We start from the raw sequence: 12,182 nt of genomic DNA on the forward strand, positions 1-12,182 counted from the left end.
ATAGCTAAGGACTAAGTTACTGATATTACTCACAAGTGTACCTGGCCAAAAGTATGTGGACACTCCTCCTAACTGTTATGTTCAGTTAATGCCTAGTTGACACTGCACAATTTTTGCCCTGATTTTCTCTCGCCAACTGGTCACCACTAGATGTGGCAGCTCAGAGGCAAACTCGGCTCTCGAAACCCGGCTCTCTATGTGTGAACTGCTCAACGACTCGATCCGAGCTGCTAATCGACTCGAGAAAAATATCTAGCTTGTTAAATATCTGGATCATTCGGGCGACTGGCAATGAGTTCGGTGTCGAACTACAGCCAATGAGAACGCAAGATACGGGGTGAGGGGAAACCCGGGGGAGGAGTGTAAAAACATGGGACGGGGCATAATATAGTTTCTATCAGAATACATCGGCACACATGTTTTACAGCATTTCTGACCTTATTGTTCTCGACAAAACATAATACCCACGCTGCATTGCAAAAAATATTTATTAACCTCCAACTTACTACAGTACAGACAATCCATGCTGGTTGCGCAGCACAATCCACTCGGATTCATTTATTTTTTTCTTCTCGATTTTACGCTGCAGATCAGCGCACAAACAACTTTCATCGCTCGATTATTGTTGACGTGCATTTTTGGACGTGGTATCATTAAACCCCTCGTCATTCTCGCGTGGCGGCACGGTGGCTAAGTGGGTAGCACTGTCGCCTCACAGCAAGAAGGTCCTGCGTTCGATCCCCAGGTGGGGCGGTCTGGGTCCTTTCTGTGTGGAGTTTGCATGTTCTCCCCGTGCCTGCGTTGGTTTACTCCGGGTGCTCCGGTTTCCTCCCACAGTCCAAAAACATGCAAGTGAGGTGAATTGGAGATACTAAATTGTCCATGACTGTGTTCGATATAACCTTGTGATCTGAAGAACCTTGTGTGAAGATAAACTACCGTTTCCTGTCATGTATGTAACTAAAAGTGTAAAACATGACGTTAAAATTCTAATAAACAAACAAACAAAAACACTTCTCGCGTGTGTTTTCGTGACAAAACATAGTTTGGGAAACCAGACCGACTCACCTGCGATTCCTCCTGATGGTACATCGTGTAGTGTGAAACCCACTTATCGCAGAACCGTCCTGTAGTGTGAAATCCACAACGACTTAAAAGACTCCCGAGTGCAAGGGATCCAGTTGTGTAGTGTGAACTGTTCAGCGATCTGACGACTTGGAAGGTCGTGTAGTGTGAACTTGGCATAACCCAGCCACACATGTTGCTTACAAAAGAATGCTCTATAAAACAATTATTTCAAATATATAATATTTTAACTTTGTGGCAACAATTATCTTAAAGGCTGCCCTGTTCCAACAGGACTGTTCCTCTCTGCACAAGCCAAGTGCATAAAGACGCTGACCCTAAACTCAAAAATAAAACCACTTTTTGGATGAATTGGATTGTTGATTATGAAACATACCTTCATGTGCAACATAGATTCCAGGATGCAGCAATTCTTTTTGACAAAATAGGCACAAATTCACACAGACACATGTTAAAATTGTATTAAATGTAATTGTTAATAGACTGGTGGCTGTTGTAACAGAATCAGCAGGCTGGAGGGGCTGTTAAACACCTTTGGGATGAATTGAGTGCCTGATCGTAGCACTGTCTCCTCACAGCAAGAAGGTCCTGGGTTAGATCCCCAGTTGGAGTTTGCATGTTCTGCCCATGTCTGTATGGGTTTCCTCTGGAAGCTCCTGTATCCTCCCACAGTCCAAAGACATGCAAGTAAGATAAATTGGAGATACAAAATTGTCCATGACTGTGTTTGACATTAAACTTGTGAACTGTTGTGTAATGAGTAACTACCGTTTCTGTCATGAATGTAACTAAAGTGTGTAAAACATTACATACAAATCCTAATAAATAAACAAATGGCAACAAATTCCAACAGAAACACTTAAAAATCTTGTAGGAAAGTTCACAGAACATGACACATCATTTTAATGTCCAACAAGCTCATGGTCAGACTTCTGCCAACAGCAATTGTCTCTCTCTCTCTCTCTCTCTCTCTCTCTCTCTCTCTCTCTCTCTCTCTCTCTGATGTGTAGACTTTGTACTGCGTGAAAGTGTCCCATACTCACAGATGTCCACTTCAGCCTCGCTCCCTATGATGACTCCGCGGGACAGGAAAGATTTAACTCTCCCTTTTCCTCTCTCCAGGAGCGTCCCTCTAGTTCCAGACTGGTTAGTCATATTTTTTCCTGCTTGTATTTAGTCATCACAGTTTAAAAATAGTTAAATTTTAATATGGTCTTTACTGGTGTTTATTTTAGGCTTGGTGAAAGCCCAGACCGGGAGAGCGACTCCTTTCCCTGGAAGACCCAAAGTCAGTCAGAAGAGTTTGTGCAGACTGTGGAATCTTCCACTTCCACTGATTCCTCTGTTATGGAAGGTAAATAAAGCAAGTGATCTGTTTTTAAGCAATTTACTATAATATTTGCATCAGATTAATTCTTAAAGGCTGACAAATGTAGTATACACATAATGGCCAATTATATAACCTAAATGATATGGTTCCAACTTGGCAAGCAACAGTTTGGGCAAGGCCAGTTTCTGTTTTATTATGACTGTGGCCCTGTGCACACGTTAAGGTCCATATTAAGGTCCATGAAGACGTGCTGTGGTGTGAAGGACTTATGAATTGGAATGACAAGTGGGAATCGGGCCTTTTGACTAAACAGGCACAAATTCCCACAGATACACACCACTGCTGCAGTCCTTGACTCCTGATCGGGGAGGACCATAACTATCACACGTTTCCTCTGACTTGTGTGCAGTACCCGACTGCTTCTTCTCACCTGTGCAAAGTGGCTTCATATTGAGATCGGTATCGTGCGTGGAGAGTCACACATTGATCCCCATTATTCCTAGTCTCTGTGCAGGTGCCATTAATCAGCCAGCAGAGGTCATAATTGCACCAGTTATGACAAACCCCCTCCAACATTCCCACTTTCGGACAAGCCAATCATTTTCTGTATAGGCGTCCGGCATGCCAGTCAGAGCTAACATTCAAATAGCGAGTTTGAAATGTCAGCACTGGTGTGCTAGAGTGTTTTACCACTGTCTCACTCAAGTGACCTGCTTTTGTAGCTGCAAAGTTGGGCCCAATTCTATTCTAATACTTATGATTTCGGAATATGCTGTCCAACCAGCTCATGCTCAGGTGTCCACATGCTGACCCAATGTTTGAGATCAGTAGACTAGAAACAAGGACACAGACCCATTACTGCTGCTTCCTGCCATGGAAATAACCCACAGGTTACTGTGGAGTTACAAATCCATCATCATCATTAGTGTATTGTTGAAATATTTTTCTCATTATTCAATGAATTACACAAAGTATAGTAAAATCATGTGCCAATTACTGACACCTAGTGGAATAGAGAGGTGATGCAACATTTTTTTGTGAGCATCCAAGACAAGTTCAAAGCAAATAGCTTTAAAGTTACATTTTTAAAATTATTTATATACTTATTTTAAGATTTTTCATTCTTCATCTTGCTCAGGGTCAGTTCTGGTTCCACTGGGAATAAGTGGGCGCAGGGCAGGAATACCCATAGCCAATAAATGTTTGTGTAGACACCCACTGGCCAATTGCACCGAGTTTCCAACCTGGATCTAAGTGGTGGTGGGTTAACATAATAGACTGCTGCACCACTGGAACTACTGTAAAGCTATTAATTAATTAAGTATGGAGATTTTAAAATATATACAGTGTATCACAAAAGTGAGTACACCCCTCACATTTCTGCAAATATTTCATTATATCTTTTCATGGGACAACACTATAGACATGAAACTTGGATATAACTTAGAGTAGTCAGTGTACAGCTTGTATAGCAGTGTAGATTTACTGTCTTCTGAAAATAACTCAACACACAGCCATTAATGTCTAAATAGCTGGCAACACAAGTGAGTACACCCCACAGTGAACATGTCCAAATTGTGCCCAAATGTGTCGTTGTCCCTCCCTGGTGTCATGTGTCAAGGTCCCAGGTGTAAATGGGGAGCAGGGCTGTTAAATTTGGTGTTTTGGGTACAATTCTCTCATACTGGCCACTGGATATTCAACATGGCACCTCATGGCAAAGAACTCTCTGAGGATGTGAGAAATAGAATTGTTGCTCTCCACAAAGATGGGCTAGGCTATAAGAAGATTGCTAACACCCTGAAACTGAGCTACAGCATGGTGGCCAAGGTCATACAGCGGTTTTCCAGGACAGGTTCCACTCGGAACAGGCTTCGCCAGGGTCGACCAAAGAAGTTGAGTCCACGTGTTCGGCGTCATATCCAGAGGTTGGCTTTAAAAAATAGACACATGAGTGCTGCCAGCATTGCTGCAGAGGTTGAAGACGTGGGAGGTCAGCCTGTCAGTGCTCAGACCATACGCCGCACACTGCATCAACTCGGTCTGCATGGTCGTCATCCCAGAAGGAAGCTGACGCACAAGAAAGCCCGCAAACAGTTTGCTGAAGACAAGCAGTCCAAGAACATGGATTACTGGAATGCCCTGTGGTCTGACGAGACCAAGATAAACTTGTTTGGCTCAGATGGTGTCCAGCATGTGTGGCGGCACCCTGGTGAGAAGTACCAAGACAACTGTATCTTGCCTACAGTCAAGCATGGTGGTGGTAGCATCATGGTCTTGGGCTGCATGAGTGTTGCTGGCACTGGGGAGCTGCAGTTCATTGAGGGAAACATAAATTCCAACATGTACTGTGACATTCTGAAACAGAGCATGATCCCCTCCCTTCGAAAACTGTTTTCCAACAGGATAACGACCCCAAACACAACCTCCATGATGACAACTGCCTTGCTGAGGAAGCTGAAGGTAAAGGTGATGGACTAAACCCAATTGAGCACCTGTGGCGCATCCTCAAGTGGAAGGTGGAGGAGTTCAAGGTGTCTAACATCCACCAGCTCCGTGATGTCATTATGGAGGAGTGGAAGAGGATTCCAGTAGCAACCTGTGCAGCTCATGCCCAGGAGGGTTAAGGCAGTGCTAGATAATAATGGTGGTCACACAAAATATTGACACTTTGGGCACAATTTGGACATGTTCACTGTGGGGTGTACTCACTTATGTTGCCAGCTATTTAGACATTAATGGCTGTGTGTTGAGTTATTTTCAGAAGACAGTAAATCTACACTGCTATACAAGTTGTACACTGACTACTCTAAGTTATATCCAAGTTTTATTTCTATAGTGTTGTCCCATGAAAAGATATAATAAAATATTTGCAGAAATGTGAGGGGTGTACTCACTTTTGTAATACACTGTATATTTTTATTTTATTTTATTTTTATATTTTTTATACGTGTCCATGTTTTCCATATCTTTACTGATTTTGCTTCCACCCTCTGATTTATAGGAGAATCAAGTGTTAATATACATGGATAAAATAATCACTTTTTTAATATATATAATATTCATACGGTTAAATCTATTAGTTTAAAAACAGTACAACAATGTATTCAACATAAATACATTTCTTCCTATTTTCATTAACTGAAACATTGCAATATCCTGTATATAATGAGTCTGGCTATTATGCAAGACACTGTATACTATTGCTTGATATCCCCCATATCCCTGCTAAACAGTGGTACCTCAGCAGTAAACGTACTGGACTAGTAATCAGAAGGTCACCAGTTCAAGCTCCTCCACTGCCAAGTTGTCACTGTTGGGCCACTGAGCAAGGCCCTTAACCCTTAACTGCTTGCATTGTATTCGGTTATAACTGCAAGTCGCTTTGGATTAAAAGCATCTGCTAAATGCTTTGTCTGTCTGTGCATCATTCTTCTTCTAGATGCAGTGGATTCCTCTCTACAGAACAGTCTTGGATCTGATATTCAGGATTTAGTAGCGGAGTCGTGGAGTTTGGCGGTGGAGCCTCAATTCTGCCAGAAGCAGGAAAAACGCACAATTAAAAGACAGGATGTGATCTACGGTGAGCACAGAGAGAACAGCTTGTGTATTTGTGTTGAATATGAAATCCAAGCAAGCACTAAATAAATGATTACATGAATAAGGTGGTTTGCTATAATTAATTTATTTGAATGGATATTGGTACATGGTGAATTTCACTGTTCCAGTGTCTGTTCATGTCTACCTATAATATATGAAAAGTAAAGTTCATATAACAAGAATCACTATGTATGCATTCTTTTTTAGAGCTCATGCAAACGGAGCTACACCACCTGCAAACGCTAACCATTATGGCGGAGGTCTTTAGGCGAGGCATGAGGGAGGAGGTAAGCTTGGATGCTGATGCCATCACCCGGATATTTCCCTGCTTAGATGAGCTCCTTCTTCTACACCGCGACTTCCTGTCAGCTTTAAGGGAGCGACGGCATAGCTCCTCTCAGCCCGACAGTGATAGGAACTACCTCATGGACCATGTGGGGGACATACTTTTGCAACAGGTGGGCAGCAGTTTTTATAGAACATGGACAAGTGTTTCTAGATAAAGGTAATGCATTGACCAACGTCAAGTGTTTGCCCCAAGATCTCAAGCGGAGGTCAAGTTGGATCCAAGATCTACAGAACTCAATTTTTAAGAAAATAATTGGGAATAAGCTATGTCTGTGACCATGACATTAGAGGTTTAACCTACACATGTAGACTATACACCGATCAGCCATAACATTAAAACCACCTCCTTGTTTCTACTTTCACTGTCCATTTTACCAGCTCCACTTACCATATAGAAGCACTTTGTGGTTCTACAATTACTGACTGTAGTCCATCTGTTTCTATACATACCTTTTTAGCCTTTTTTCACCCTGTTCTTCAATGGTCAGGACCCCCACTCTGTGGTGGCACAGAGTAGGCATTATTTAGGTGGTGGATCATTCTCAGCACTGCAGTGACACTGACATGGTGGTGGTGTGTTAGTGTGTGTTGTGCTGGTCCACTCACTGTCTGCTCTATTAGAAACTCCAACCTAGCTGGTCCACCTTGTAGATGTAAAGTCAGAGACGATCGCACATCTATTGCTGCTGTTTGAGTTGGTCATCTTCTAGACCTTCATCAGTGGTCACAGGACGCTGCCCATGGGGCACTGTTGGCTGGATGTTTTTGGTTAGTAGACTATTCTCAATCGAGCAGTGACAGTGAGGTGTTTAAAAACTCCAGCAGCGCTGCTGTGTCTGATCCACTCATACCAGCACAACACACACTAACACACCACCACCATGGCAGTGTCACTGCAGTGCTGAGAATGACCCACCACACAAATAATACCTGCTCTGTTGTGGTCCTGTATGGGTCCTGACCATTGAAGAACAGCATGAAAGCAGGCTTAAAAAGTATGTAGAGAAACATATGTACTACAGTCAGTAATTGTACAGTAGAACTACAAAGTGCTCCTATATGGTAAGTGGAGCTGATAAAATAGACAGTAAGTGTAGAAACAAGGAGGTGGTCATAATGTTATGCCTGATCGGTGTACATTTCTTATTTTATGTATTTGTGTGTGTGTGTGTGTGTGTAGTTCTCGCAGGAGAATGCAGAGATCATGAAGCAAGTCTACGGGGAGTTCTGCAGCCACCATGCTGAGGCTGTCAGCTTTTTTAAAGAGCTTCTGCAGCAGAACAAGAGATTTCAACTCTTTATTAAAGTAAATAAATTGATTTCTTATATTTTATTGTCATATTTATAGCAAGTAAACTGTATAGAAAGACCCTCTGTAGTTGCACCTATACATATTAGCTCTGTAGTGTCCTGCTTTAAAGTGCTTATCATTTCCTATAAATCACAAAAAAAGTAAAATTATTTTAAATCTAATCCATGCATAGAAATGCTTTTTACTGTCAATCTAAGCAAGCTATGTCTTAATTCCTTATTATTTATTTAAAAACATGTACACACTCAGCAGCAATCAATTTCAGAAGAATAGACCACTGAAGTCGTGCGTCATTCTGTAGTCCTCGTTATGCCCATATTTGGAGACCTGGGTCTAAGTCAGATTTCCTATGGGGAAAAATTAACGGGGTTTTCAAAAAAATGGACTCTTAACGCATCCTGTGCTAAATAAACATGTTCAGAACACTCTACGTTTTGTCCTGTGTACATTTTTCTCCTGTACATCACTGGATCCTCTGAATTACGAGGTTTTTAAAGGATCGTAATACTAATAATGCTACACGAAAGCTAATGCTACTGCACATTAATTAGACGTGACTGAACTACACCAATCGAATTGCCAGAAAGAGCAGCCTGCTTTTGTTGAGTACAACCAAAGGCGTAACACCCGACCATCCTTGCTTTCTACTTTAATGTAGCTAGCTACTAAAAATATAAACTAAAACTTGAAGTTTTAGAATATCACTCCACTGTTACACTGGTGAATCGCGCTGCTTCGTGCGGTTATTTAAAAGGCTTATAAAAGAAAATAAAAAGAAAAAATCAAGAGGCTTCCAGTCTAGTGACATCAATTCAGTGCGCAGTAGCATTAGCTTACATGTAGCAATATTCATATTTTGACTCTTTAACGACTTCATAATTCAGAGGATCCAGTGATAATAGACAGAAGAATCTCCATAAAACACAAAAACATAACAGCTTTGGAACATTTTTTATGACTACAGGATGCGAGAGAGGCAATTTGCGAAATCTTCATTCATTTTTCCCATTCAAAATTTCTGTTAGACCCGGGTTACCAAATATGGGCATAACAACATGGCGTGGACTACAATATGACAACATGACTTCAGTGGTCTATTGTGCAAGCTAATTTGCTAATTTTCTACTAATGCTGCTAGAACACAGTGCAACATTATTATTTGAAGCACAATCACTTTTCACAAGTGGGATGTGGGTGTTTAGTTGATGTTTCTTAGATAAATGCTATTGATTTTGTTATTAATAAGTATAATATTATTATTCTGTTATTTATTTTATGATATGGCATTATAATCTATTAGAAATTTACAATAAAAGGACTCTTTTTGCCTCCACAGCAACAAAGCAACAACTCACAAGTAAAGAGGCGGGAAATCCCAGAATGCATTTTGCTAGTGACGCAGCGAATCACAAAGTACCCTGTGCTTTTAGAAAGGATACTGCACTACACAGAAGGTAGCTCTCTACATCTCTCAATGCATGCATTTACACACATACTGTACAGAGTTTTGATGACATTGGATAGTCAGAGGAGGCAGAACACTGTAAAATCTGTAAAAGAAGAAGCCGTCATCCTTAAACGGGAGAAGGTCAAGGCCAGGAGATGAATTCAAACAAGAATCACAAAAAGGGTTTAATACAGAGAATTGGTTTGTGGGTGACACTTTTGCCTCACAGCAAGAAGGTCCTGGGTTCGATTACCAGGTGGAGCGGTCCGAGTCCTATCTTTGTGGAGTTTGCATGTTCTCTCCATGTCTGCGTGGGTTTCCTCCCACAGTCCATAGACGTGCAAGTGAGGTGAATTAGAGATACAAAATTGTCCATGACTGTATTTGACGTTAACCTTGTGAACTGATAAATCTTGTGTAACCAATAACTACCTGTCTTGTCATTAAAGTAACATTAAAGTGTGTAAAACATGATGTTAAAATCCTAGAATAATATAAATAATTAATAAAACAAATAAATACAGATAACTAAACAAAGGCAGGATAGAAAGATTAGGCACGGTATCTAGAAAATAAGAAACACAACAAGGATACAAGCACATGACTATGAAATGCTTTGTGTGCTTACAAAGGACCACAACTGTTATAAATACACAAACTGATCAGGAACATAATGAAAAACAACGTAGATAATGACAACATGACATATTAGAAAAAAGGGGAATAGACAGGGTGGGGAGAACAGAACTGAAAAGAAAACAGGGCACACATGGAGAAGGGGAGACCAGGGAGGCTGTTACAACAAGGCACGGTATTTAATCTTACCCAACACTTTATCTTAATTTTTTTTTTTAATCTAGCAATCTTATGGCTAGCCAGGCTAGCCCAGACCGAAATGCCAGTGCAATCTTTGGGCTGGCCCAACTCCCTACATATACATATCCATAGGCCATCACTGCTGGTCTATAGAGATAAATAATGCAAGTGTGTCAATAATACTAACTAGTATCAAATTTTAATAAATACGGGGCCGCTCAGGTGGCGCAGCGGTAAAACCCGCCAGCACACCAGAGCTGGGATTTCGAACACATCGTTTCAAATCTCACCTCTGCCATCCGGCTGGGCTGATTGGCTGTTGTTCAGACAGGGTGGGAAAGCCGGACCAGGGCTCCTCATAACTGATGCAGCTACGACCTCTCCTGGCTGATTGATGGCACGTGCGCAAAGGGTGTGACCTGGGTGTGGCTCTCCGTACACAAAGCTGATCAGCATATGAACTCACCTTGTGCAGGTGAAAAGATACAGTCGGTACTGCACACATGTCGGAGGGGGCGTGTATCAGTTGCGGCGCTCCTCAGTCAGCAGTGGAGGGTAGTATAGGTATAAGGGAAGCGTAATGCAATCAGGGTGATTGGATACGACTAGATTAGGGAGAAAATTGGGGGGGAAATTGCAAAAGAAAAATTATAGATTGCAAATGTTTCTTAATTTCTATAAAAATATAGTCTGCACCTTTTATTACTCTCTTTTTTTTATTTTCAGAGGGCACGCGGGAGCATTCGGACCTCTCCAGTGCTCTGGCTCTTGTGCGTGAGCTAATCTCTGCTGTAGATGTGCGAGTGAGTGAACGGGAGCAGAGTCAGTGGCTAAGCGATGTGCTTGGCCGCATGGAGAGCAGGAGCTCAGTCAGACTGAAGAACAGCACTGTCTTCCGCAAGCAGGACATGACCACTGGTCGGGCGCTGCTCCATCACGGCCCACTGCTCTGGAAAACCGCTACTGGCAGACTCAAAGGTCAGAGAAATCAGAGAAGTTTATTTATTAATGACACAAACCAACCAGCATTCTTAAATCCTCCTCTACTGAGTCTATCCGACATATGGATGGTTCCATTTAGCCAAAACAGTGTTGGTAATGGTGGGCAATGATGTTTTACTATACGATCTGCTCACAGTCTAAAAGGAACTGTGAATAAGGTTTGGTCAGGGCTCTGTGCCGGCCAGTCTTTCTTTATTGTTTCCTTTCTTTATTATCATGCTGGACAAGTTGCTTCGACAATGTTAGAAGCATACAAGTCTCTAGTATGTCATTGTAGATAGATAGATAGATAGATAGATAGATAGATAGATAGATAGATAGATAGATAGATAGATAGATAGATAGATAGATAGATAGATAGATAGATAGATAGATAGATAGATAGATAGATAGATAGATAGATAGATAGATAGATAGATAGAAACAGTGGGGCCAAAAAGTATTTAGTCAGCCACTGATTGTGCAAGTTCTCCTACTTAGAAAGATGAGAGAGGTCTGTAATTTTCATCATAGGTAAACTTCAACTTTGAGAGACAAAATGAGAAAAAAAAATCCAGGAAATCACATTGTAGGATTTTTAAAGAATTTATTTGTAAATTATGGTGGAAAATAAGTATTTGGTCACCCACAAACAAGCAAGATTTCTGGCTCTCACAGACCTTTAACTTCTTCTTTAAGAAGCTCTTCTGTCCTCCACTCGTTACCTGTATTAATGGCACCTGTTTGACCTCGTTATCTGTATAAAAGACACCTGTCCACAGCCTCAAACAGTCAGACTCCAAACTCAACCATGGCCAAGACCAAAGAGCTGTCGAAGGACACCAGGAAGAAAATTGTAGACCTGCACCAGGCTGGGAAGAGTGAATCTACAATAGGCAAGCAGGTTGGTGTGAATAAATCAACTGTGGGAGCAATTGTAAGAAAATGGAAGACATACAAGACCATTGATAATCTCCCTCGATCTGGGGCCCCACGCAAGATCTCATCCCATGGGGTCAAAATGATCATGAGAACGGTGAGCAAAAATCCCAGAACTACACGGAGGGACCTGATGAATGACCTGCAGAGAGCTGGGACCAAAGTAACAAAGGCTACCATCAGTAACACACTACGCCGAGAGTATAACACACTAAGCCAGTACATGTCCAGGCCCGTCTGAAGTTTGCCAGAGAGCATATGGATGATCCAGAAAAGGATTGGGAGAATATCATGTGGTCAGATGAAACCAAAATTGAACTTTT

At 41.6% G+C, this 12,182-nt stretch overlaps 1 protein-coding gene across 1 annotated transcript in view; it reads left to right on the forward strand.

The window, feature by feature from the left end:
* Positions 1-12,182, forward strand: part of arhgef28a (Rho guanine nucleotide exchange factor (GEF) 28a) — a 135,514-nt gene that overhangs the window by 79,721 nt on the left and 43,611 nt on the right. The window contains exons 15-21 of the mRNA XM_062989040.1: positions 2,097-2,232; positions 2,322-2,440; positions 5,859-5,999; positions 6,224-6,474; positions 7,545-7,670; positions 9,013-9,130; positions 10,666-10,917. Of these exons, the coding sequence (XP_062845110.1) occupies positions 2,097-2,232; positions 2,322-2,440; positions 5,859-5,999; positions 6,224-6,474; positions 7,545-7,670; positions 9,013-9,130; positions 10,666-10,917 (1,143 nt within the window). The remainder of the gene's footprint in view (positions 1-2,096; positions 2,233-2,321; positions 2,441-5,858; positions 6,000-6,223; positions 6,475-7,544; positions 7,671-9,012; positions 9,131-10,665; positions 10,918-12,182) is intronic.

This window comes from Trichomycterus rosablanca, chromosome 26 (genome assembly GCF_030014385.1).
Source record: "Trichomycterus rosablanca isolate fTriRos1 chromosome 26, fTriRos1.hap1, whole genome shotgun sequence".
Taxonomy (NCBI): Eukaryota; Metazoa; Chordata; class Actinopteri; order Siluriformes; family Trichomycteridae; genus Trichomycterus; species Trichomycterus rosablanca.